The following is a 25,043-nucleotide window of genomic DNA, read 5'->3' on the forward strand; positions in this document are numbered from 1 at the left end:
TTCCTGTTAACATTATCTCAGTGCACGCTGGTGTTGTGCAGTTTATCAGAGTGGTCCATCTTTTGCCCCAGAATGAGCAGGATCCAGTTTCTGATGTTTGGCTTTCATTATCTCATGTGGCAACGTATCTTCTCCTCRCTCAGTCAAAACGTTATGGCCATTGAACAGCAGCTTTCCTACCCCCTCACAGTTTCATGTTTTCTTTGATCCCTTACAGCCTTTTTTTTACTTGCTCAGCTTCATGTCTAAGCTGCAAGAAAAGCAGCAAAAGTAGCAGCTGTCGGGATGGAAGGATTCACTTTGTCGACAGTTAGAGCTTTGTGTTTTTTTCTGACACTCATGGAGTCAACGTTATCAGTGGGCCAGCTTCACCAATCATTAACTGTTGCACTATCTGTCTTTAGAATATTTGTATGCCAATTTGCAGTGTAGAACTGTATTTCTTGGGTAAGAAAAAACAACATGTTTGGTGCACCCTTTCCTGCTCTTTCAAAGAAGATACTAATAGCAAGAAAAACAAAACCGAAATCATAGATAACAGCTGTAAAAATAGAAAATTTAGTATGGAGAAAGGAAAGGTCCAGAAACATCTGGCACAGCTTAATTTGCTCTTATTTGAAACAGTTTTTAAATTGTCAAGCTGAGTTTAAATATCATTTTAATAAGGAATATTTAAGTGAACTATAACAGAATAATGAGTTTTTCAGAACTCATCTGAGTGAAATAGTGAAAACTATTAATAGTGAAAACAAACAGCTTCCTTTTTGCATGAGTATTCAAAATTGCTTTGTATTTGCAGAGGAGATACTGAGCATAATTGTTTATTTTTCATTAGCATGTCATAGTTTGGTATTTTCATTAGAAGCGTGGTTGTCTATGCGTAGCACACAACCGGTATTCCCTGTCCTTCTCTGGAAAAAATAAAGCACTTCCCAAGAAGTGCAAGAAGAGTGTGGGCTTTTCAATAAAATAAGTTGTGGGTTTTTTTTTTAATAGCTAATATTAAAAGCAAGAAAGCATATACTTCTAATTATTAGGTGAATTTGACTGTAATAGAAGCGAATAAATATTAGTGACAAATCAAGGGCTGATGTACAAGTTTCATATAATGCTATATTTGCTGTTTTTCTAGTGGCCAAATGTAAATCTAAGGAACTATAAAGATGAACAATTGCACAGGTATGTAAAAATACATAGACATCCTTTGAAGAAAGAAATTTGGAACAACTTTTTAATACTACGATTAACTATTCCTTGGATATGTCACATTTCTAAAACTTAATATATAGATAAGCTTTAAAAACAAATTTTTAGATAATTAGGCAGCAAAACTTACTTTAAATAAGCAGGTCTTCAAGATTTATTGTGAGGTTTTGGTGGTGGTTGGTTTTTTGTTTTTTTCTTTTTCTTCTGTGCATCTGTTCCCTAAGCAGGAATTATAGCAAGTTTGGGAAGTACAAGTGATTTTGGAAAACCAAWCAAAAAACAACTTTGATTCTTTTCCAATCTCTTAATATTATAACACTTTTAATCTTAATCATCTTTGTGCATATGTGATAATTAGTTCTTGAATATGATACTTAGCATGCATTTCAGGAARTTGTTTTGAAGACTAGTTCTTTCATTGAAGGCATGGAAAGCTATTTCTCTGTGARTTTTTAAGGAAAAAAACTAAAGCTAAAATATATCCTGAAAGGTTCCACGCTGCTTCATTTTTAATTTTTATAAAAAGTAATCAGGCTAATTTTATATAGTATTCTAGCATAAATGGTAGTCCTTTTGTAATCAGTCATAATTTAATTTTGCATTTTTTCCTGTTTTTTTTCCCCCTTATGTGATCGTTAACCACTAATCCGTGTGGTAAAGGGTTATTTTCCAGATCCTGTAGTTAATAACATTGCTTCTCCAAAGGAATGTTGGCAAACCTGGCCATGCTACACGTGTGTGCACACACCTAGATGCATGCACACATGCACACTGTTACCTTGTGGTGTGCACGAGTGTTGTTCAGCAGCTATGTGATTTAATGCCAGATAAATCTGGAAAACCTGATGCTTGATCGGTGGATGACTTAGGCAATTAATTGATCCTTTATGCAGGTTGCAGGTTATATGCTTTAATGGCTGTGAAATCCTTGTTTGATTATGATAAATGAAACTCCAATTATCTCTGACCACACAATCTTTTTTTAAAGATTTTTCTCTTTTTTTTACATTTTTTAAAAATGCAAAAGATRTATCTTGTTTTGTGGTTTTGTAAGTTATTTTTATTGTTAGTTTATGATCTTATGTCTGCAGTAGTCATTTTCTAGATATTTTTAGTGTAAGTTCTATTACTGATTACCTCAAAGAAGAGCTGTAGTTATTCCTAGGCTTCCGTTATTTTTGAGATGCAGTTATGGGGGTATGTGCAGATACATGGGTCTATATGTGTTATCACTATGTATATACCCGTAGACATATACACATATATATATATATGCACACACATGCAAAATAGAAATATGCTAAATATATAATGCTTATATTTAGTAGTAACTTAGAATCAAATATTTTTCATTTCACAAAATCTGAGGTAATCTTCACAAATTTTCTTTATAATTAGTCCTGTGTTTGGTCTTGGATACTGGTAACAGTTTTTCTGGCCTAGGAAAGCTTTGTGTACCACATTCAGTACAGCTGCGTCCCGAAAATCCTCTGTGAATGAACTTACTATTGATACCTGCTACTTTCTTTGATAACTTTGAAAATTATTAAGTGTGAGCAAATTTACTGATAAACCATCTTTTATACCAGTATCATTTTCTACTGTTAGGGATTCGTTGTAATTGAAAGTGAAAAATAACAGCTTCTCTTTTACTTTCCATAGGTTTGTAAGGAGGCTGCTGTATTTTTACAAGCCTAGCAGTAAACTTTATGCCAACCTGGATCTGGACTATGCCAAGGCTAAGCAACTCACCGTGGTGGGTTGTCAGTTTACTGAGTTTCTTCTTGAATCAGAAGAGGTGAGAAATTTCCAGCTGYAAGATTGGAGATAGAACTAGTAATTCTGCCACACGCCACTTAGAGGAAAAAATCTTAATTTTAGTAAAGACTTCACTAGTAAAACTCCAACTGTTAAACCTAAGATGATCAGCCTAATTAAGAAATACAACTTAAAATGCTGAAGTATCTRGGTGAGAGTCTGGGAGGGCTACCATGTTTAAGTAGAGGTTTTACAATAAGTACGGTTATATTAAATATAATTTATTTCCTGGTGTGGTATCCTTCCTTTCTCTAACTCCTTTCTTCTGCCCTATTAATATTTTTACGCCACAGGGCAAAAGAAAAATGTCATTAAATGATCCTTTTCTTGGAAAGAATAGAATGGGTCCTAAAATGCCTGCAAGCTAAACTCATTTTATTTGTCTTGAGCCTTTTTTGTTATTTTGAATAATATTTGTCAACCAGCACTTTTATTCTGTATCTTTATTGTGTTTTTATGTTTTAAGTAACTTACAGGAATGCATTTCAGTAAAGAAGAGGGAGCCAGTTTTGCTATTAGTAAATGCTATTACTCTTCCTTTTGTTAGGATGGACAAAGTTACCTGGAGGAGTTGGTTAAAGATATTGTGCATTGGCTCAATTCGTCGTCAGGAATGAAACCTGAACGTAGTCTTCAAAATAATGGGTTATTGAACACCCTTAGTCAGCACTACTTTCTGTTTTTTGGTACTCTCTCTTGTCACCCTCATGGAGTGAAAATGCTAGAAAAATGTAATGTGTTTCAATGGTGAGTGTTGTTCTTTTGAATTGTGCTTGCAGATATTAATCGTTATAAAACTTGTAAGCTGAATCACTCTATTTTTGTTTCATTARTACTACCCTAAGTCAAACTCTGTACACAGAATATTTTGTAATGCAGAAGTGTTTACAAAGCTTTCTGAGCATTTATTTTTGTACTCAAAAACATTAATTCAGTCATCTTGACAAAGTTGTTGTGAAACATCTGTAAGAAATGTAAGTTTAGGTGTCCTATTCTGCACTTCCTATTGCTGTCCAGAGTATTGTTCTGCCCCTCCACTCACTCTGTGAACATCTGCGGCAACTCAGTCGCTCTGTTTTGTATGAGAATGTGATTTGTATTCATCTGCATTATAAAAATGCAAGGCTGATTCAGAGTACTTCTCTGAAATTTAATGTTGATTGAATAAATAATAAGTGGGCTCAGTTACTAATACTCTCTTTTTCCCTCCYACATACAGTCTTCTTAATCTTTGTTCTCTGAAGAACCAGGATCATTTATTAAAACTGACTGTTTCCAGTTTGGATTACAGCAGAGACGGATTAGCAAGAGTCATCCTTTCTAAAATCCTAACAGCAGCTACTGATGTAAGTTCAAATTAATATACATTCTGTGGTTGTTTTCAATTACACATTTATTTGGTTCAAGATGAGTGATTTTATTTTGAAAATATTATATATTCAGAAAGGTTTTTGTTTTTTATTTAGAGAAATGTAACTCCTACTCATCCAACTTAGATGCTATGAGCTTGCTAAGGGACTTCACCTATTGTATTGTCTTTGTACTCAAGACATTAATTCATTTGAACAAGTTTCTGTCGTGTATGAGAGTGGTTAAAGTCTTAAAATGAATGCATGAAATGTAAATGCATATATCAAATGTAAACGAGACAATGTTATTGTCTACATCAATGCACATCCTAAATCAGTAGTGGGACCATTGTTTTCACAGGAAGAAATGTGCATTTCTGACATTAACTTGTAGTGGTAGATACTCTTCTAGTAACGATTGAGATGGTTGTGCAGAACGTGGAGGTGCTATAGTTCCTAGAGTGACAGATGGCTGTGAAGTAGGTGCTGGGTTTGGAACTTCCAAATCAAAGGTGATGAGTGCAGATAATACTCAAAGCATCAGGAAGGGAAGCTGCTGAACCCCTAAATCATTCAGGTGTTGCATGGTAGACCAGCAAGCAKTGAAGTCAGATAAATAAGAATTAAATAAGCTGCAATCTTAACTATGAAAAGGAGCTTCCTAGTTCATTGGGGAGAGCTATTCTGTCCACTGGACAAGGCAGAAATATATACTGGAATGAATGTAAGAGGGAAAAGAATCTGAAAGTAATGGAGATAGCTCATGTTGMAGGAATAACTCATTGAAAGAAGAGAGTGAAGTTCATTACTGACTACATTTTAAAGTAGGTTTTTTTTAATGAAATGATGACTCTGGCATTCTTTCTCCATAGGTGTGTTATGCCTAGTCTGAGCAGGCAAGTAGAAAATAACAGGTTGCRAGGACACATGTCTGTGTCTTTATTAGACTTCAAAGCTCCTGTTAGACGGTGGCCAATTAAGAGAGSTTTAGACAGTGGAACTTCATTTAGCTGTTTCCATTGAGACTTTGTGTCAATAAATACCACCCTCACATACACCCACCAGCAATTCTTCCTCTCATAAAAGAGGCTGCATGAGGGGGAACAGCATGCCAGCATTTCACTTGCTTCCAAGTGCAACCACTGAGCAATTAGAAGTAACTCTAGACATGCTGTAATAATTTCCTCAGAACCTCAAGTACAACTGTGTGCAGCTCAACACTATGAGCAATGCATAGTGAACATTTCTTGTCTTTTGGATACAAATGGGATAGACTTTGCTCTCCAGCACCCTTGTAGAGCCCCCAGGGTTATCTGATTCTGTTCCAGACAGTTGAGCGTCCTGAAAAGGGGATCACAGATCAAGTTTAATAGACCTCAGTGGTACTACCTCCAGTATTCAGTGCCAAATCTTAACGGATGAACACCTTGGAAAAAACTGAGACACATTCCACAGATTCAGGAGTTTAAGAACTCAAATTTTGCAGCTTAAATAATTATTTTAAAGGTAGAGGTGCTTCTTGCCAGACASTGGTACCTTACCATGTCCCTGATGTTTTAAAGTCTCAATCTATGTTACAGCTTCTGAGTTTCACTTTCCAGTCTTGCATTGATACTGCCTGGAGATGATACGAAGTGGTTATTTTTGGCAGTGTATTGAAATATGAAAGATAGAAATAACTGTGATGCATCTTCTCAAGCACTAACACTGGCTGATTCCCTAAGTGAAAGGGTAACCTGTCTTTTACATGCCTTGGTTTGGGTCAACAGTCCTTAGTATTGGCACTGGTTGCAAAGTCAAGGGATCTCTAGGCAAATCCATGGCTGAGGTCTGTTATCATTTAAATCCTACCAGCTAGACTTTGATAGGACATCTAGTTGCAGTGGGTGAGATTGTACCCTGATTCTGTATCCTGCAGTACCTCCTATCAATGTTAGAGATTTATGACAATAAATTGAAGAAATATATATATTTTTTTAAAAAGCTTTTTTTAATCAGAAATGTATATGAATCTTTTACTATCAGGATAGTGGAGAACAACGAAAAGGCCGTGCTTGACTTCCTCAGTAGTATCTCTTGAGAATGTTATGGGGTGGATAAAACAAATATTTTATTGAACCAGTCACCCTGCTTGTGATTCCTGGAATTCATAAGGAAATATCTTGTTTTTTGATCTAAAAGAGAAAAGCAAAATTAGAATGGACTATGGAAGGAATTATATTAGTTTATAAAAGAAAAGTAAGCAAATAAATAAAAAAWTGACCTAACTTTTAAAAAGCTGTGCTTGTAGGAGAAAAACAAATGTTTTCCAGTAAGGATTCTTCCCTTCAGAAATTCTAATTTTATGAGTTTTTTTTTTCTAATGGAATATTTTATTACTAGTTCCGGTTCATTTGAAGAGCTGAAGTTGCTCATATTTTAGGATTAACCTTGGCTACAAACTCAGACACCTCTTACAGCTGCTCAGAACTGTAATTTAGGTTAGTTCTCTGGCTGTTAATGAGCATCTCAGGCTAAATGAGAAGTCACTTCTGCAGCCACTGTAGCACTAGRAGGAGAGAGTTGGTTTTGGGGTGGCTGAATGTAGCTAAGAGGTTTCCAGAGCCCGCTTGAGCAGCGAACGCTCAGTGAGCGCCTCAACAGGCCTCGTATGGGCTCTGGAGCACCGTGCTGGAGGAAGGGAGTGCTGCTCAGCTGCCTGCTGCCAGTTCGTGGTAGAAATAGCAGAATAGACACTGTGGTCTTCTCAGCTGCTGCACTTCAAGGTCTAACATTTTCCCTTAGCCACCCGTTTTAGGTGGTAGACATGAGTTTAAGGGTTTAAGGTGCTAGACGTGTCCTATGTCTTCTGGCACCGACACTGAGCCATATGTAATWAGGTGAATGTACTGTGCTGACGTATGGCTTGCTGCATCACACATGGGGATGGTACCAGTAAACAGGAGGAACTCCTGGCAGTTGGTACAGGAAATTGTCTTCAGCTTCTGTGCACCCTGTGCATAGGGTAGGAGTGTCTGTTTCCTCAGATATCTTCTTCACTGGTTTTCCTTTCAGTTCTTTTCAAATAGAAAATTATTTCAGAATGTCACTTCAGCTGGAGACCCAGTGCTGGATTTTGCTCRTCTGGTTTGGGAAGTACATTTAAGTGTTCTTATTTCACGGAGGCCGTGGCTTTGTTTGAAGACTTGGAGTAGGTTGAAAAGCAGGTTTTTTGCAGCCCCACATCGGAGGTCCCACAGAGCTAGCTGATATTAGCTTATAAGATCTTGTCCTTGAGTTGAAAGAACTGGTTTGGGGCCTTTTGTGTTTGTAAGGTTGTAAGGTTGGATTTATTTTATTATTTTCTGCTGGTTCATCATTTCATAATTATCTGCAGGCAATTTACTGTTTATTAAAATAAATCCCCCCATGAGTTCTAAGGTTTGCTAGTTAATCGAGGTGTTTTTCAAGCCATTACATATATGAAAGTGCAYGAGGTTGTAAAGGCTGCTTAAAAAGACATTTCTCCTTCATATGCTGCTGACTTTCAATAYGATACCATCACAGTGAGTGACTAACTGGTAAAGGCTTCTGATGAGACTTSTTATGACCAGGTTGCTTGTGACCTCAGACTTAAATTCACTATTTAGTAAGAGAGAAATAGCTCTCTAATATACTATAGTTTTAATGCCTGAAGTGGGTATCAYAGTTAGATGCTATAAAATACTGTAATTGAAAATGTATTTTTAACTAAARAATCCTCAATAGCATTAGCTATTTTTCTCCCATTCAAAATAAGCTTAATTCTTGCATTCCTTGATTCTTGCAGAGCTGCAGGTTATATGCAACAAAACACTTACGAGTATTACTGAGAGCAAATGTGGAGTTCTTCAGCAACTGGGGCATCGAGTTACTGGTGACCCAGCTACATGATAAAAATAAAACTATTTCTTCAGAGGCACTTGATATTCTAGATGAGGCATGTGAAGACAAGGTGAGCATCGTTTACATTTTCAACCTCATTTTGTTATCACCTATAGCTGTCTAGATGTGTGTATCTGTGTCTATATAAATAGATATTATATAGATTGATATAGAGATATATGGATATAYCCAAGTAGAGGCATGCAGTAAGCTACAGGCGGTTTGCTTTCTTAATCTCCTGGATGACATGCTATAGCTGACCCTGCTTGAGCAGGAGGGTTGGACTAGATGATCTCGAGAGATCCCTTCCAACCTCAACTATTCCGTGATTCTCTTATTACTGATGGCTTCCATAATAGTATACTTGCTTCTTGCTAAAGAGACTGCAATATTAATGACAAGAATGATCAGACATGTAGATTGTGACTACTTATAAATACTATGTCAGGTATTTTGATAGATTTTTTTTTTATTGTAAAGGAATACAATTTTAATAAGTGCCTAAATTGGCTAATGTTAGGAAAGCATAGTACTGTTTGATATTCCCTTCATGAAAGACTTGTTACCTTACTGCTGTAGTGTTCAGAGATATCTTGTGTTCAGATATTCAATATGCATTTTTATTTTAGGCCAATCTTCATGCTCTTATCCAAATGAAACCAGCTCTTTCTCATCTTGGAGATAAAGGTTTACTTCTACTCCTAAGGTAAATGTTGGCTATGCCGTTTCACTTTAATCTGGGAAAACAATAAAAAAAATTCAAATTACATAAATTGATTTTCAGTGGAATGCTGACTCTCTAATGTTACTTTTCAGATTTCTGTCCATTCCAAAGGGGTTTTCCTATTTAAATGAAAGAGGCTACGTAACAAAGCAAATGGAGAAGTGGCAAAAGGTAATATAAAGTGTTCATTCACTTGAAATTTAAAAGTAGGAAGGATGTGAATACAAAGGTTTAGGAGGTCAAAGGCTGTGCAAAATATTGTACGTTCACACATGTTTATTGCTATTGCTAGTACATTTACTGCTTCAGTGATTTATGGTTTTGTTGAAAAGGTCGACAGAAACTTTGTTTCATAGCTGTTCTGTACATACATGCTTTTGACTTAACCAGGCTTTTTACTGAGTTTTGCTACTCCAGCAAAAACTTAGAGATGSCAGTGGCTTACAGAATTTCCTGAACAGTTTGTTATGTAAAAATGTATCTAAAACCCTGCAGAGAGGGTACTGCTTTTCAAGACAGCTCTCACCCCTGTTTTTTCCTAATCTAGATTTAGATATCATAAAAATTCCTCCATTCAATGCTTTTAGGAAGTAAACAGAAACACAAATCTCACCAAGAAAAACATATCATGCTTATGACTTAAAATAAAACCATTAATATATTACTTTGATCATATGTGTGCTTTGTTGAGGCAGGAATGCCATTAAAACGGTGTATTCCTGTTGACTATTAGACAATTCCGTGAAAAAGTTATATATAAKTTATCACTTATGTAGGAATACTGAAATGCATGACATTCTGTTTAGATCATTCAAGTTAGAAAAAGGAGAGAGATATTTCCCTTACCTCACCCTTCCTCTTTGACAAATATCCTGAAATAATTATGGAACTAATTGTAGATTGTGTGGAAAAAAAAAAATTGTATTTATGAAGCGCACTAATTTTGGTGAGTCTGCCTTTAGAGCATTTAGAAAACCAGCCTTCATAAAGGAGCCCTTTGTTTTATTCTTTCCTTGTAAAGTACAGTACTATAAAACCATGAGCTATTTAACTGTGCTGTATCAATCTCTCCGACATCTTTTAGGAATATAATTTAAAATACGTTGAGCTAATTGAAGAACAACTTAATGAAGCACTTACCACGTATCGCAAACCTGTTGATGGTGACAATTATGTTCGTCGGAGCAACCAAAGGTAAACACTCCCCAAAAGATTTTTCTTTCCCTTAAAACTCAGAGGAAATACACCATAAGGTCATTACCTTATTTAAAAAGTAAATGTCTTGATTGCTATGAAATCATATAACTTCTTTCTACCAGATTACAGCGACCACATGTCTACCTGCCCATTCACCTTTATGGCCAACTGGTGCACCATAAAACAGGCTGCCATTTGTTGGAATCTCAGGTCAGATTATTAACTATTAATGCCTTTTATAGTTMAGGAGAACTGTAATACTTTTAAAATACACTTATTTTAAAAGGTATCAGCACTTAAAYGGTCACTGCACAATAGATAAAGTATGAAAGTCTTAAACTATAAGAAATCAAATTACATGAACAAAAATTTGTGAAGTCAGGCTTTTGCCATCTATTTGCATGTAAAATTCCTTCCTAAAACTGTAATATTAGAGAAATACTTTGCAATGTTTTTCTTAAAATGGGTGACAAAACATTAGAATGACAAGCAACTCAATAGTAGAAATAACTTTTCTTTCCAAATACAAATGTGTGAATTCTGTAATGAGTATTGTCGAATGTGGCTATTGTTTATAAATGTTAAAGAAAAAAAAAGTACAGAGAGGTTAAATTTAAAAAATTCTTGCTATTCATTATAAAAACTAAGAAAAACAGTTCTTTGTTTAAATAAATTGACTTTCAAAATTAATTTACAAAATGATGTATTAAATTGTCTATAATTGAGAATTTCAAGGGAGCACTTTTCCTATTGTAGTGAGTTAATCTAATGAATCTTTCCTTTTTTCTTTTCTTTTTTTTTAATTCTGAATTAAACCTGATGTAGTCAGTAGTTAAGTTTTACCTCATTTCAATTACTAATGATTTATGCCCTTTGTGCTAGAACTATCTCTGTTTCTGGTAGGGTTCATACTTTAAATTAGTGCTTTACACTTAATAAAACTGCATGTGAACTTGTTTCACTGAAGTCTGCTTTTCWTTATGAAATAAGTGCATGAAAGTGTATGAAATAATATTTTTTTTTCTTTCCTTTAGAGTATTGTTCCAGATCTCAGTTACACTGTTCGTTCCCCAATGCTAGATAAGTGGGAAGGAATTAAGCAGCTTAAAGCAGCACTTTGGGCTTTGGTGAGTAATAGTCAAATTTACTAAGTTGCAGCTGTTTCAGTTCTGTTGTGACTTTCTGATAACTGAAATAACTAAGCAAAACTCTCTTAAAACAGTTATTCGGGGGGGGTTGTCATAAAAAGAATATGATTTTCCAAATCTCTGTATCCTAGCTGGACTTTCAGATGAAATTCTATTAATTTGTACCAGTTTTGTGCCTCCTTTCTTATTTTTAACATAGTCACACTTCTAAATTCTGTGTTTCTGGAAGAAAGCTGGCCACCTCATTGATGCGTGTGCATATCATGACAACTGTGGTAGTTCTGTAACAGGGGAAACCTMGTGTCTGTGCCATTCAAAGCTGTACTTGTAAAGTTGTTTTGACACCTCAAGCATTTGTCTATTCTCTTTCCTGTCTTCCACAGTTTGTTTTGAAACATTTTTTCAAGGTGACTGTTAGTGGAAGTCATTGTAGGCATGTAATGAAATGCCTTTGCAGGAAGAGACTTACTGCAGGCTGCAGCGGGACTAAGAAGCTGAGCGCTCCATAGTAGTTAACAGTAACCAACTCTAGGTATTATGCACAGTGTCCTGAGTAATTTTATTGAATTTGGACAAATAGGAAATAGTAAAAGGACAGATTTCAAATTTTTAATAGCGTTGAGAGGATGTGGCTTGAATGTACGAAAGTGAAAGGCTTTTTGTTCAGCAGTGATGCAGGTCACACCAAATTTGAGCATATCTTGCAAACTGTTTTGTTCCAGGGCAATATTGGATCATCAAATTGGGGTCTTAACTTGCTTCAAGAGGAGAATGTAATCCCTGATATTATGGCACTTGCCCAGCATTGCGAGGTTCTCTCCGTTAGAGGGTAAGTGCATTTGATTTTCATCATAACTTATAGAAAATATTCCAGTGGGTTTTCAAATAGACTTTTTAAAGATATRTGAATATAATGTTGCCACTTATTTAATGTTACCACTTATTTTKAAATCATTGTTCTATTAGTTACTGAAAATCATCAATAACAAATTTTGAATGTCAGAATTGTGTAAGAAGGTTACAACCAATAGGGCAAATAAGCTATTAAAAAAAAGATACAGCTTTCCTTTTTCTCTCTCGGGCAATCAAAGTATGGACTACCTATATCACTCTTGCAATCAATTTATTATTCTGTCATTGTTATTCACTGTTACTTTCAAATCTTTTGGAGAAGTATAAAAGCATAAGTAGATAATTTTTGTCTAATGCTGCTCCTGCTTTTAGGTTTGTCTTTTAAAATAATATATGCTTCAATTATATGTGTCTGGGCTTTTCTGATAATTAAGGTTTATTTGYGAACAATATATTTGCAGATATTTTCGTGTATTATTTAAGCTTCCATTGACTTAAAAAAAGTCAGGTACAAAAAGCTGCTTGGCAACTTTCTGAAGTTTCTACTGAATTGTTTTGAAACTGTTCCTTTTAGAACAAAAAATTTAGTTAAAATAGATGCTATATTGCTGCTCTTTTTTTCTATATGTACATTGAATATAGCACCTGTGTCTACGTGCTTGGTTTAATTGCCAAAACCAAACAAGGATGTGACATTTTAAAACATCACAACTGGGATGCAGTGAGGCACAGCCGCAGACAGCCTTGGCCGGTGGTCCCTGATGACATGGAGCAGCTCTGCAATGAACTTTCTTCTATACCCAGCACTCTTAGCTTGAACTCCGAGTCCACTAGTTCCAGGCATAATAGTGAAAGTGAATCTGCACCTTCAAGTAAGTAAAAAAATGTGTTTTAATGTTCTTGCCAACATTGTGGCAAGGTGAGGTTAAAGCAGATAGCCTAGAGGTGCTAATGAAGGAAAGAAGGGTGTGAGGGAAGAGAGCAGAGCAATTTGCGTTTGGTTTGAGGGTCAGAGCTTTTAGTGTTAGGGTAAATCACTACTTGTGAGGTCAACACAAGGCAGCTTGCTCTAMTACCCCACAGAAAGCTCCATATCTGAGTATAAAGATACATTTGCTTTTATGTACTCRGATATTTAGAGAACATTATTTGTATACCGTATTATATGTTTATATTCTTAATACTCTTTTTGTACCTAATATATTTTAATGTTGCAATTGATGTTTGAAATTTATATTCATAAATATTTAGGTATCATTAAAGGAGTGCATCATCAGTTTTTATCCCAACTGCTGGAGATCTGCACTCAAATAAGCCAGTGTGGCTTTGATTTTTGAAGCAGTGGAATCTTCAGGTCAAGTATCCCTGAAGAGAYTTAATTTACTGTACGAGGGTCTGCTAGAAACATGTTAATTTGAAAGTTACAACAGAACACATAAGCTGTAATTTTGGCTCTTTAGAATAACTTGTCCTGCTGTAACTTAGTTCATACCCTTTGAAGAAATGTTTGATTTCAGTAACAAGTATTTTGTCTATAATTTCAGGTATGTTTATCATGGAGGATGACCGTTTTGGCAGTACTTCCACTAGTACGTTCTTCCTAGATATTACTGAAGATGCAGAACAAATATTTTATGACAGACCTGGACCTTCAAAGGACAAGGACCGTAGTCCCTTTCCATTTTTTTCTTCTAGCAGATTTGTGAAAAATCGCATTTTAAACTCGCTTACTCTACCTAATAAAAAGCACAGAAGTAGCAGTGATCCAAAAGGAGGAAAACTGGCATCATCTGACAGTAAATCAGGCCTGAGGCGAAATCGTACTGTAACAGAACCTTCCAGTAGCCTCGACTTTACTCCTGGGGATGAGTTCAACCCTGCTTTCAGAGTTCCTAAAATCCAGACTCTACGATTAGAAACTTCTTTTGTTGGAAGTAAACACACAGAAGATACTGATAGTACCCCGAGTATTGGAGAAAATGATTTGAAGCTGCCAAAAGGTCTTGGAAACGAAAATCACCGGGAGAACACAAGCAGAGAAAGGCTGATAGGAGATGGTTCCACGCAAACACATTTCAAGAGTCGTAGCTTGAGTTTTAATACAGATACCACAACAAGTGGCATAAGCTCAATGAGCTCTAGCCCTTCTAGGGAGACTGTAGGTGTGGACACTACAAACGTAGACACTGACTGTGGGAGTTTGAGCACTGTGGTTAGCACAAAAACAGTTAAGCCGAGTCACTGTTCGACACCACAGTCTAACCACCTGCCTCTCTCAAAATCAAATTCTGTGTCCTTGGTACCACCAGGGTCTTCTCATACACTTCCTCGAAGAGCCCAGTCTCTTAAAGCTCCTTCTCTTGCTACCATAAAAATTCTTGCTGACTATAACTTTAGCTATACAAGTTCTCGAGATGCCTTTGGCTACGCTACACTAAAGCGCTTGCAGCAGCAGAGGATGCATCCCTCACTGTCCCATTCAGAAGCTCTAGCATCTCCAGCCAAGGACGTGCTGTTCACTGACACTATCACCATGAAGTCTGGCAGCCTGGACTCCCGGCTAACCCCGAGCCGGTAAGAGCTTATCTTCCAGTTTGTTCTCATTTGGCTAAGAATTTTTTTCCAGTTTCAGCTAAAAGTGACAGCCGCTGCCTGGCAACTGCTAACTTCACTGAAGGCAGCGCAGGTAGTAGGGGACTGATAGGCCAGTGAGAAGCCTGAACTTCCCATGTGGGAGAAAGGGGAGAAGTGTGTGAGTCACCTCCTTATTGTACAGAAAACAAATGTCTGGATTTAGACCTAATTTTCTTTCCTTATGATATAAAATTGTTATTTTCATGTCATTCTGAATAGAGATTATGAAAGATAGTGGGTTTTTTTAAAACTTTTGCTTTTTTAGCTAAGGTAGAAACAGGCTACCTGCCTTGATTTAATTAAGGACAATTCAGCAGGTAAGCTGTGCTGGCCTGGATGATGGAAAATGGAAGCACTGTTTCTTACCCTGTTCTGTGTAACCTTGAGAAGATRGGTTTGGCATACATGGCTGTAGAGATAAGTTGTGTCTGTCATGGTGTTGTACCATCCTTGGGGATTGTGTTCCTGATGGGCAAAGCAGCCTTAGTGCGGTGGATTTTCCTGCAAYGTAGCACTAAGGGTATTCCCAGGGCTTAGCTGTTCGTGATCTTGCATAGCAGAGGTTTCATGCAAGGGTTTGAGCTGGCCCGCTGAACACTGAACTGATTGGGGAGCTGAGCAACCTATAGGGAGAYGTGATTTTGGAGCATGTTAGTGCTTCTAGTCCTTGCCAGTGAAAAGTGGCTCCTTGTAGGAAGACAGTCACGGCAAGCTTGGGTGCTGTGTATGGTTGGGTCTGAGCTGATGATCCGAAGTTTAACTGGTCATGTGGAGCGTTTCAAAGTTCCCGTGTCCCAGTTTCAAAGTCTTGAGGTGTAAAACAAATCATACTGTTTCTCTGTGCACAGTGCCCAGCAAGMTGAACATTGTAATCCGAGAGAAATAATTACTTAAGAGATCTGTTTTTATGCATTCGATGGCACACATCTCCACTTGCTAGGTCTTTAAAATTTGGAACAGTACTATTAGACTTCAAGGACATTGAAACCAAGACCTTTTCTCTATAAAAAAAATACGTATTTATTGAAAGATCAGTTTCATTACCATGGGCATGTATGGCTTGTAAATTCTCATAGATTGGTAAGTTGGTGACATTTTTTCCTTTTTCTTTACAGGGGTGGCTACCCCTTAAGCAAAAGTCTCATCCTACTATTCATCAAAGTCTCATCCCGGGATTTTCAAAGAAAAGATCATAAGAAAATTTTCACTGAGGAACTGCCAAACCATGAAATACGGCATGAGGCAGTACAATKCACAGAACTAAAGAAATGAGCCTAAATAGCTCTAATTTGCCAGAGCAGCAAGTTTTGACAGAGTACAGGGTCTGGGTTTTACAATGGGAAGATGAGGATAGACTTGTCAGCAGTCCTTGTTTGTAACGTGCCAAAATGCATAATTTACAAAGATTGTGCTTTCCTCTCTTAATGTTACAGGTTCATGAAAGCTTTAAGTTATGCTTCGTTAGATAAAGAAGACTTATTAAGCCCTATAAACCAAAACACACTGCAGCGATCCTCCTCCGTTCGCTCCATGGTTTCTAACGCTACGTATGGTAGCTCCGATGATTACATTGGCCTTGCGCTCCCAGTGGATATCAATGAAATATTTCAGGTATTTATGTAATAATTTAATGCATTTGCCTCCTGAGCAGTGACAAACTGTGGCATTTTTGTCCAAATAGATAAGATTGCAAAAAGAAGAAAATTATGCTGCGATACTTAAATTGTGTTTGGAAGAACATGAGCAGCTTCTCTAGCTCTGTTTACAGAAAAGCTTCACTCTATTTTGTGTTGTGTATGTGATGTTAGCAAATAGTGGAATAGAATAGGTTAGAGAAGTGTTAAATGTTGGTAAAATAAATATACTTTTATAAGGGTTTTAGTTGACAGTTCTTATGCTAAAATTCACATTAGTTTGTGGACATTTCTAAATATCTGTTTAGCCAACTAGTACACGCATGCACTAGTCAACCGTGCAATATATATTTGTACAAGTAAAGTCTCCTGCTACCATGTTCTCATGATATATTCACGTATTTTTTACTATGCTTGAATTACATTGTTTAGTATCAGAGATGCATATAAGTTAAAATAGCTTATCTCAGTGTCATATCAGTTCTCTTCCTCTTTCTACTTAGTAACTAGACAGTGACACATTATGAGGATTAACCATCACAAACAGGGCATTGTCTATATCAAAAGTAAATCAGTGGCTTTTCTATCTTTGGTTTACTTGGTCTTTTTTTCAAACCTAAATTCCTTTCTTGTCTCAAAAATTACTCAGACTAGAGCAAAGGCAAGGCAAGATCTTCTATCTTTCCTGCTTCCATTCCTCCTATGTGCAATTACTACTCTATTTCTTTTTTGCTGCTCTTCCACAGACTTTGTGGCCTGTTTTTGTTGCCTCAGTTTTCTTCCTCAATTCTTTTTTTTTTTTTTTTCCTGGAATGACTCTTCATTGTTTTTGCTCTGCTGTTCTGAGACCTCTCCAGTGCTTTGGAGTGATCAGGGACAGATCAGGGACAGAAGAGGAATTTCAGGGTCACTGGTTTCCTTACAGCCTGTCACTGCTGCCATTTACTGAGTATTTGTAAGTCTTGCTTTGAAAGTGCTCATTTACAAATGTACTTCGTTCTCACTGGCTTTTTTTAGCATTCAGGGATCCATCCTTGGCTTCCACCTCTAATTACATCTCTCTCCTGCAGTTGTCCTGATTAAAGTGATTTTCTTTTGTTGCAATTATCATCTGTGCTTATTTTAATTTTTATTTGAACATTCCAGGTAAAGGAAACTCCTTATTTCCAGAAGAAAACGACACCTCCATTTGATGATCGCGGAGCTCGGGTCTTTGCACCTGATGCTGGAGGTATTTTTTGTCCTCTTCTGTATCTTTCCATTGTTTACTGAAATGTTTGTTATTTCAGGAGTTGGGGGGAATATATTTTTGCTTTTAAAAATGCTATTTTTGGCTGTTGTTTTGAGAGCTGTCTTCTGATTTTCAGACCATTGACTCCAACATAGTTAAATAGGATGCTGCTTGAAAGCAGCATAACACAATGACACAATCCACCTCTAATAAACTAAGAAAGAAAGTCTGCATATTTTTGATATAAGCTATTGCTAAACAAACACTGGAAGTGACAGTGGATTCAAGTAGCATATTTTAAGAAGAGGTTGAAAGTATAATGCTGTCTACATATTCAGCTGTTACATTTTGACTCCACTTTGATTACATGTGGATTTAGAGGTACCAATAAAAACATTGGSTGTGTATTTCAGAAAGGAAATTTTGTCCTTCTATGATGTTTCTGTGAGAGTTGAGAGGAGCAGAAGCGATGGAATGTGGTACAAGAGAATTGCAAGTGTTGTGTATTGCCTGCCTTGTTCTGGAATGCGCTTCCATTTTATTCCAGAGTAATCGAGCATGTAGGGCATCAATATGTATATTTTTAGTAGGACAGCTAAAAAAGAATCCTTGATTCTGATTCTRGAGTAGTACAGGATAGTTGTTGTCATGCTTCTCACTCATCTAGAACRTCATCACAAGCATACAGAACATCCAAACAGATRCATCTTAGTGATTTGTTGTTGTTATTTGTTAATGTAGTATATAAAGCTCAATTCCTGCAGGTGTGTTTCTGAAGTGTGTGATTTTTGGTGTAGGGTAACTTCTTCTTTGTTCAGAAGTCCGTTTGTTGGTATTTTCCACTCAGGAAAGAGCATGTCACTGAAATGCCTTAGGTTTGCCTCTGAGTTGGGTGGTTTCTTGCTATTACCAACACTACGTTGCTGTTTCTTATAATATGTTTTTAGTTTCAGTTGTGCACACCTCATTTATATACATCTGGAATTTTTTTTACTAATCTCATTTGATAGTGTGAAAATTCATAACATAATATTACAGGATTGTTACTAATGTTGAAATAACATCAGGTTTTACCACATATCTTATTACTATGTGTGTGTTATAGGTTTAACTGTACACATTTCAATAGTTTGTCATTTAGAGTAAGMTAGGACTGAAATGCTGTGTTTACTTTGACAATGCTAACAAAATGGAGCTTAACCATTCCAAAAACAGTTATCTGGATTTTTTTGGCTCAGCCTTTAAAAGAGAAACTTTAATTCAAATAATGKTATAGTGACTGTTGGTTGTTTGGTTTTGTTTTTTTTCTGATATTGAATTGCTTATCTGCAGGTCTTCCATCAGGTACAAGTGATGTTGTCAAAAGTCCTTTTCAGATGCTTCGACAGCAAATCAGTCTCACAGAAATAATGAATACCAGCCGTTCAGATGCCTCTCAGTTCCTAGAAAATACAGAGGATACCGGATTACAGGAGCACACAGATGAGAACTGCCTTTATTGTGTCTGCATTCAAATACTGGGTTATCAGCCAAACAACAAAGTGAACTCTTCATACAGTCGTGCAGGTTAGTGTTGTCTTGTGGGGAAGTGTGACACACGTGAAGAAAAATTTTGAATTATGTTCATCTTTAAAAAAGATTAATTTGTAGTTTCTTCTTATTGACTATACTGCCGTGAAATTAATTTTCCCTAATATTCTCCTATATTTCACTAGTGTTCTCAATATTTTTGCAATTAYAGAATGTGAAATTTTAAACTTTAGTTGATCCTCATAAATCAATGTCCTGAAAATTGAGGCTTGCTTTCCGACCAACGAAAAGTGACTTCAAGAYCTTAAAACAAGAAGGAAATAAAGCTCCTTGCAAAGTCCATTGAAGTTGTKCAGTATTTTCTGGGTTTGGTCTTTTTCTTGCTTTAGATTTGGAGATAGAATGATGCACAGCTGGCTTGGTCATTTTCCTTGGAGCCCGCTCTGCAGAGCTTGCAGTTACATGCCTTTTTACAATGACCCATACTGAAAAGAATGAAAATCCTGATTTTTGCCTTATAGGAACCCTTGCTATTTTACTACAGGAATCTGCATTCAATTACTAACACACTGTCATTCTTACACCTGTTAAATGAGGGCAGGGTTCAGTTTTCTGGCAGCCTTTTGTAATTGTTGTAGGCTCTTTCTCTACCATTTGTTTGAAGCAGCTCATGACCCAAATGGGAACTGCATCTGCTTCCCTATGGGAAGGGGAATTTACTTTGTACTTCTTTTTTTTTCTTTCTTTCTTTTTTTAATATATCCTGATAGGAAACATGAGACTTCTTTCTCTTCTTTTTCCTTCTGGATTGCATGAAAACCAGTGTGCCAGCAGTTACCATGCTTAGCATATCAATGCCTTGCACACTTAACTGTGATAGGCATTTGAAATGAGGCAAAAGCATGAGTAGCAGAGATGGAACATTTTGTTTCTGTCAGATTTTTCAGACATTCCATATTCTGACTGGTGTGGGCAGGCCATACACAATCACTTGGATGTGCATTCCTCCAAATTTTCTGGAATTTCAGGCTGTAGCGATGCAGTGTCCCATGGTTCAGCTAGCAGCACCAAGAGTACAGAGCTTGTACTAGGTGAGTTTGCTTTATGAATATCATATTCATAATTATGAATATCTTAAAGTGTTTTCTTAGGTGTTGTGGAAAAACAGCATTAAATTTATACTTACTGCAACAAACTAATGTGCATTACTTGCAAGCAAACGGATAAAACCCATTGGTGCCCTAATCATTATCAGTGAAGGCAGCAGTATTGTCTATGTTAAGGACAGATGGGAGAATGTATTTTCAGACTATAATCCCAAGGCTGTATGGCATTTTTGCAGGTAAGCTAGGGAACCCTGTATCATACATTACAATAAAATTGTCTTTTATTCCTAGTATTGGTAGGTTAAAAAAAAATAAAGAAGTGCCTTAAGTTTTTCTTTTATGAAAGACCTTTGAAGTATAAATAGAAATTAAACATTAGAATTTGCATTTCTGTAAAGAGAAAATTATTTCTTCTTTTTGAATCTATGCTTTATATTTTGCATTATCATAATTTCTTGATATGTAGCTTGTTGTTGATTTTAGCAGCATCTTATACAGAAAAAGAAAAAAAAAACCCTACATAATTTCACAGTATCCTTTAGCACTGTTATGGAATCTTACAGTGACTTCAGTTTTCCCAAATATTTTCCAGAAGCACTAATAAAGCTTTCCGAATACCACTAACTTTTTTAAACATGACCATGTTAAAATTCACAAAAATAATATATTCCTTTAAGGTTTGATTGCAGTATTTGTTGCTATTTAAATATATATATATATATATATATATATCGAGCATACATATATGCACACACACATGTGTATTTATGCACTTATATAAAACCCTGAAACTCATTCATCTGACATAAGTGTAATGCAAAAACTCTTCTGGTTAAATCTCATACCATTGAACTTATTTTTCAAGGAGTGAAATCAATCCCAGATGACACACCAGTGTGTAGGATCCTGCTGCGCAAAGAGGTCTTACGTTTAGTAATCAACTTGAGCAGTTCTGTAGGAACTAAGGGCCATGAAACTGGACTCCTGACGTAAGTTAGATTATCTTTTTCTTAATTACAATTTTAGCACCATGCAGTTGTTCTGGTTCCCTTATGGTCTTATAGAGGTTTTCGTTATTTCCARCAACTCTAAAAATTGTCAAGCAGATTTTCCAGTATGTTATTAGAGCAGTTAAACACAATGTACAAACTGACTTTTAACTTTAGTGCAGCCCTAAACTTTACAGCAGATGTAAGTGTGGTAATACACTTAGGAGCATCTGTTCTGTATTTGCATTAACAAGTAGGAGCAGTTTATTGTCATTAAGAGTATTTTTAAAACTTTTCCTTTTAATATTCCTGCTTTGTCTTTAGTGTCTTATTCTTTCCCATTCTTTTTGACAACATAATTTAACTGTACTGATTGGATATCTTGGTGAATATAGCTTTGCATGTATACCCGTATCATTTAGATCTCTCTAATATGTGATGTATCTTTGAAAAAGAAGGAATAATTGATTAGTTCTCCTTTTTGTGCCTGATAAAGTATGTCAGATAACCAAAATAATCTGAAGGTAGCTTCTTAAGGAACACCACTCTGCTTTAAGCAGGAGTACAACTACTGGACTCAATTTATAGAATAACTCATGTTACAAATATAGAAAAATAAATCTAGGGATTAAACATGATAAAGTTCTTCTGGACCGGTTTTGTTAGAAACTGATAAATGACTGTTAAAATGTAGAAATCCTCTGTTTAAAAAATGCTAACAAATATGAGGTTATCTTTGCCSTAGTTACTTAAATATTGGGCTACGCTTGGCTGCCACTTTTTTGATACGCTGTTTGCTTCTCACACCAATTATTTTAAGAGCAGGTATTCTCAGATGCAACATGCAACTTTCAAAGTGGGTAGCTTGTTCTGTCTYGTTAATACAGATTTCCTGCAATTTAGTACAAAATAATGTACACAAATTTAATTGAAAATTAAAGAAATATATATGTCAGAAGTCTGTGCAAGATTTTAAACCCTTTTTGTTTCCTGTTGATCAGAATTAAGGAGAAGTATCCCCAAGCATTTGATGACATATGCCTTTACTCCGAGGTGTCCTACTTGCTGGCACACTGTACCTTTCGCCTGCCGTCTCGAAGGTTCATTCAGGAGCTATTTCAAGATGTACAATTTTTACAAGTAAGTTGAGTGTACCAAAGTATGCCCAGAATGGCTTCATGGAGGAAGCTACTTTATGTCTTTCTAGAGAAATATMTAAAGGCAGCACAAATATTTGGAAAACTGACATCCATATTTTTTTTTAGATGCACGAAGAAGCAGAGGCTGTTCTAGCAACTCCAACAAAACAACCAGTAATTGATGCGTCGGTTGAATCCTGACCTCTGTCTCAGCCAGTGGGTCACATATGGACTTGCTGAAATCCTCAAACAACCTCCAGTTGACTGGATGTGATAGTTTGGAGCATCATCTTCTAGACTGTTCCAGAAGCTACTGGTACCAGAAGAGCGAACTGAAACCTTTCTTTTCCTCAACCAATTACTGCCCCAGTCTTTTGAGCCCTTTGGGGAGTTATTAAACATTACCATAGTTTTAATAATAGCAATTACCAGTATATGCAAGAGCCGAGCACTGAACACCTCCACCAATTTTCATTTCATTTTTTAGCATAAATAAAAAATAGGACAACGTGCAGAGACATCTTTTATGACTGACTTTTGAATCTGTTCCAGAGAAGCAGAACGATGCCTTGCTCTTTAACCCCTGGATACTGGGAATCGGAGTATCTGAGGGCGCATTCCATTGGCAGCAGTGGGGAGCTGTGCTGTAAGCTGGACACCAGGGCTTTAATGTTAGCCCTTCTCTGTTAGTTTTCGTACTGTTCGTAACACTATTTGGGGGGTTTGTAACTTCAGACAGCAAGAAAAGCCTTTGTGAATCTAAGGCATACTTTAAGTTATTTTAATATTGCTATAGTCATAAGTCTCTTTATTAGCAGTCTCTCCAGTTTCATTGCCTTTACAAATATGTATTTTATCTGAACTAGTTAAGGACTTTCACTACAGTTTGATTCAAAAACAAACAAACAAACAAAATCATTTAAACTTGAGATGCTGAAATCAAATTGTTTTCCCTGATTGATATGCTTGCGTTTGAAGTTCTTTGACTCATGCTCATATGGTATGAATGTTGGTCATAGCCTTTGCTGAAAACCTTTCACAAGCATGATTTTTATCAGATAAATGAATATTGTATCAACTAAACTTGAAAAACATTTAATCATTGCTGCTTTGTGAGAAGAAATAGTAAAGGAGCAATTTCCATGCTCCATGGAAACAATATTTTGAGAAATCTAAGGTTTGCTTGAATTTCAATTTGCAAGTGATCAAGCACCAGATAGTACTAAAAATTGTAGTGAAAAGCCTTAAGAACCAAATTTTAAAGCAGCAGTACTTACAAATTTATGTTGGCGTTGAGACCTATTGCAGTGACTGTTAGGGGAAGATGGTTGCCTTTATCATGTCACTAGAGAGGTTGTTAAATTAATGAGTGCAAGCTTAAAGAAATAATTATCCTCACCACTTGTCATGTATCTAAAGATTCAGAAGCCTTTATAAAACGGTAGTATAAATATATGCAAATCTATATATAAGTAGCATGGCCACCTTTGTTAGAATGCCCGCAATAGAAAGGGTTACCTTTTGATAATATAGGTGAATAATTCAGCTGGACTGTACTAGGTAGAATCTATTTTTATCCACTCACTCTCACTATTTTTTTTATAATTGTCAGATTAATACTTAGATAAAGATAAGTGGAATTCTTCCTAATACTCATAACCCTGATTTTACTAGCTATGCTACTGGAGACTTCAATAAATAGGCCTGTGAACCAGTAAAAACATAACATGATTCATACTGAAATGTAGGATTTATCTGCTCTTAGCGGAGATGTCATCTTGCCACAAGAGCACTGCTTTGCAGAGATCACCGAGTTCACTGAGTTCTCACATGCACTGCATACTGCCGGGTGCTGGTAAAGCAGATCTGTAAGTTGCTGCTCTCAGTCAAGTTTAGTTTCCTAGGTCTTCTTTTCCTGAGTTCCCACTGAAAGAAAGAGCAAAGAGAAACTGATTCAACTCTTCTATGGTCGGTGACGCAAATAATACATTTATGCATTGAAATGTGTTTGGAATGCTTTGAAAACATACCCACCAGTGACTATTGGACTTCTCTGGTCGTAAGAAGTAAATGCTTCTGTAAAACCAAAATGTCAATCACAGTAGACCAAATAGTGGTGTAAACTCCAAAGGAAATAATGTAGTGTCCCCAAGGATGGGACTAGCAGATCTTATACAGTAGTTTCAAACACTACCTCAGTTAGGATAGAGTATCAGATTTGTTTTAATAACTAGACAGGGCTACATCAAACAACTCCATGTTATTTTTCTGCAGTTAAAGCAAAATAAGCAAGTATTATCATTAGTATTAAAGAAAAAAAACCCAGCACCCATGTTAATTGTTAAGAGTTAATCCATAGCACTTAATGTAGAAAAGACAGTAGGAAGACCTCTGATTATTAGAAAGGTAAGCAAAGGAGATGTCAGTATACTTTAAAAAGATTCTCCATCCTGAAATGTGTATCCGTTCTGAAATACTCAGTTGTGTGGGGATCCATGACGACAAAACTTGACAAATAATTGCTGCAAATTCAGTTGTAARGCATGATTTTCTTTCTAAAAGTGATTTCTATGAGTGTCAGTA

The 25,043-nt window shown here is 36.2% G+C and overlaps 1 protein-coding gene across 1 annotated transcript in view; it reads left to right on the forward strand.

The window, feature by feature from the left end:
- RICTOR (RPTOR independent companion of MTOR complex 2) overlaps positions 1–24,938 on the forward strand; it is a 55,649-nt gene extending 30,711 nt beyond the window's left edge. The window contains exons 17-36 of the mRNA XM_026037872.1: positions 1,133–1,179; positions 2,869–3,004; positions 3,572–3,771; positions 4,244–4,370; positions 8,182–8,346; positions 8,906–8,982; positions 9,093–9,171; positions 10,085–10,194; positions 10,320–10,407; positions 11,232–11,324; positions 12,068–12,174; positions 12,840–13,069; positions 13,742–14,771; positions 16,265–16,442; positions 17,612–17,696; positions 19,029–19,262; positions 20,165–20,317; positions 21,198–21,321; positions 22,323–22,461; positions 22,587–24,938. Of these exons, the coding sequence (XP_025893657.1) occupies positions 1,133–1,179; positions 2,869–3,004; positions 3,572–3,771; positions 4,244–4,370; positions 8,182–8,346; positions 8,906–8,982; positions 9,093–9,171; positions 10,085–10,194; positions 10,320–10,407; positions 11,232–11,324; positions 12,068–12,174; positions 12,840–13,069; positions 13,742–14,771; positions 16,265–16,442; positions 17,612–17,696; positions 19,029–19,262; positions 20,165–20,317; positions 21,198–21,321; positions 22,323–22,461; positions 22,587–22,661 (3,477 nt within the window). The 3' untranslated portion in view covers positions 22,662–24,938. The remainder of the gene's footprint in view (positions 1–1,132; positions 1,180–2,868; positions 3,005–3,571; positions 3,772–4,243; positions 4,371–8,181; positions 8,347–8,905; positions 8,983–9,092; positions 9,172–10,084; positions 10,195–10,319; positions 10,408–11,231; positions 11,325–12,067; positions 12,175–12,839; positions 13,070–13,741; positions 14,772–16,264; positions 16,443–17,611; positions 17,697–19,028; positions 19,263–20,164; positions 20,318–21,197; positions 21,322–22,322; positions 22,462–22,586) is intronic.
- The last annotated feature ends 105 nt before the right edge of the window (positions 24,939–25,043 follow it).

The sequence above is a fragment of the Nothoprocta perdicaria genome, unplaced genomic scaffold, assembly GCF_003342845.1.
Source record: "Nothoprocta perdicaria isolate Ctin4 unplaced genomic scaffold, notPer1 scaffold_1, whole genome shotgun sequence".
Classification (NCBI taxonomy): Eukaryota; Metazoa; Chordata; class Aves; order Tinamiformes; family Tinamidae; genus Nothoprocta; species Nothoprocta perdicaria.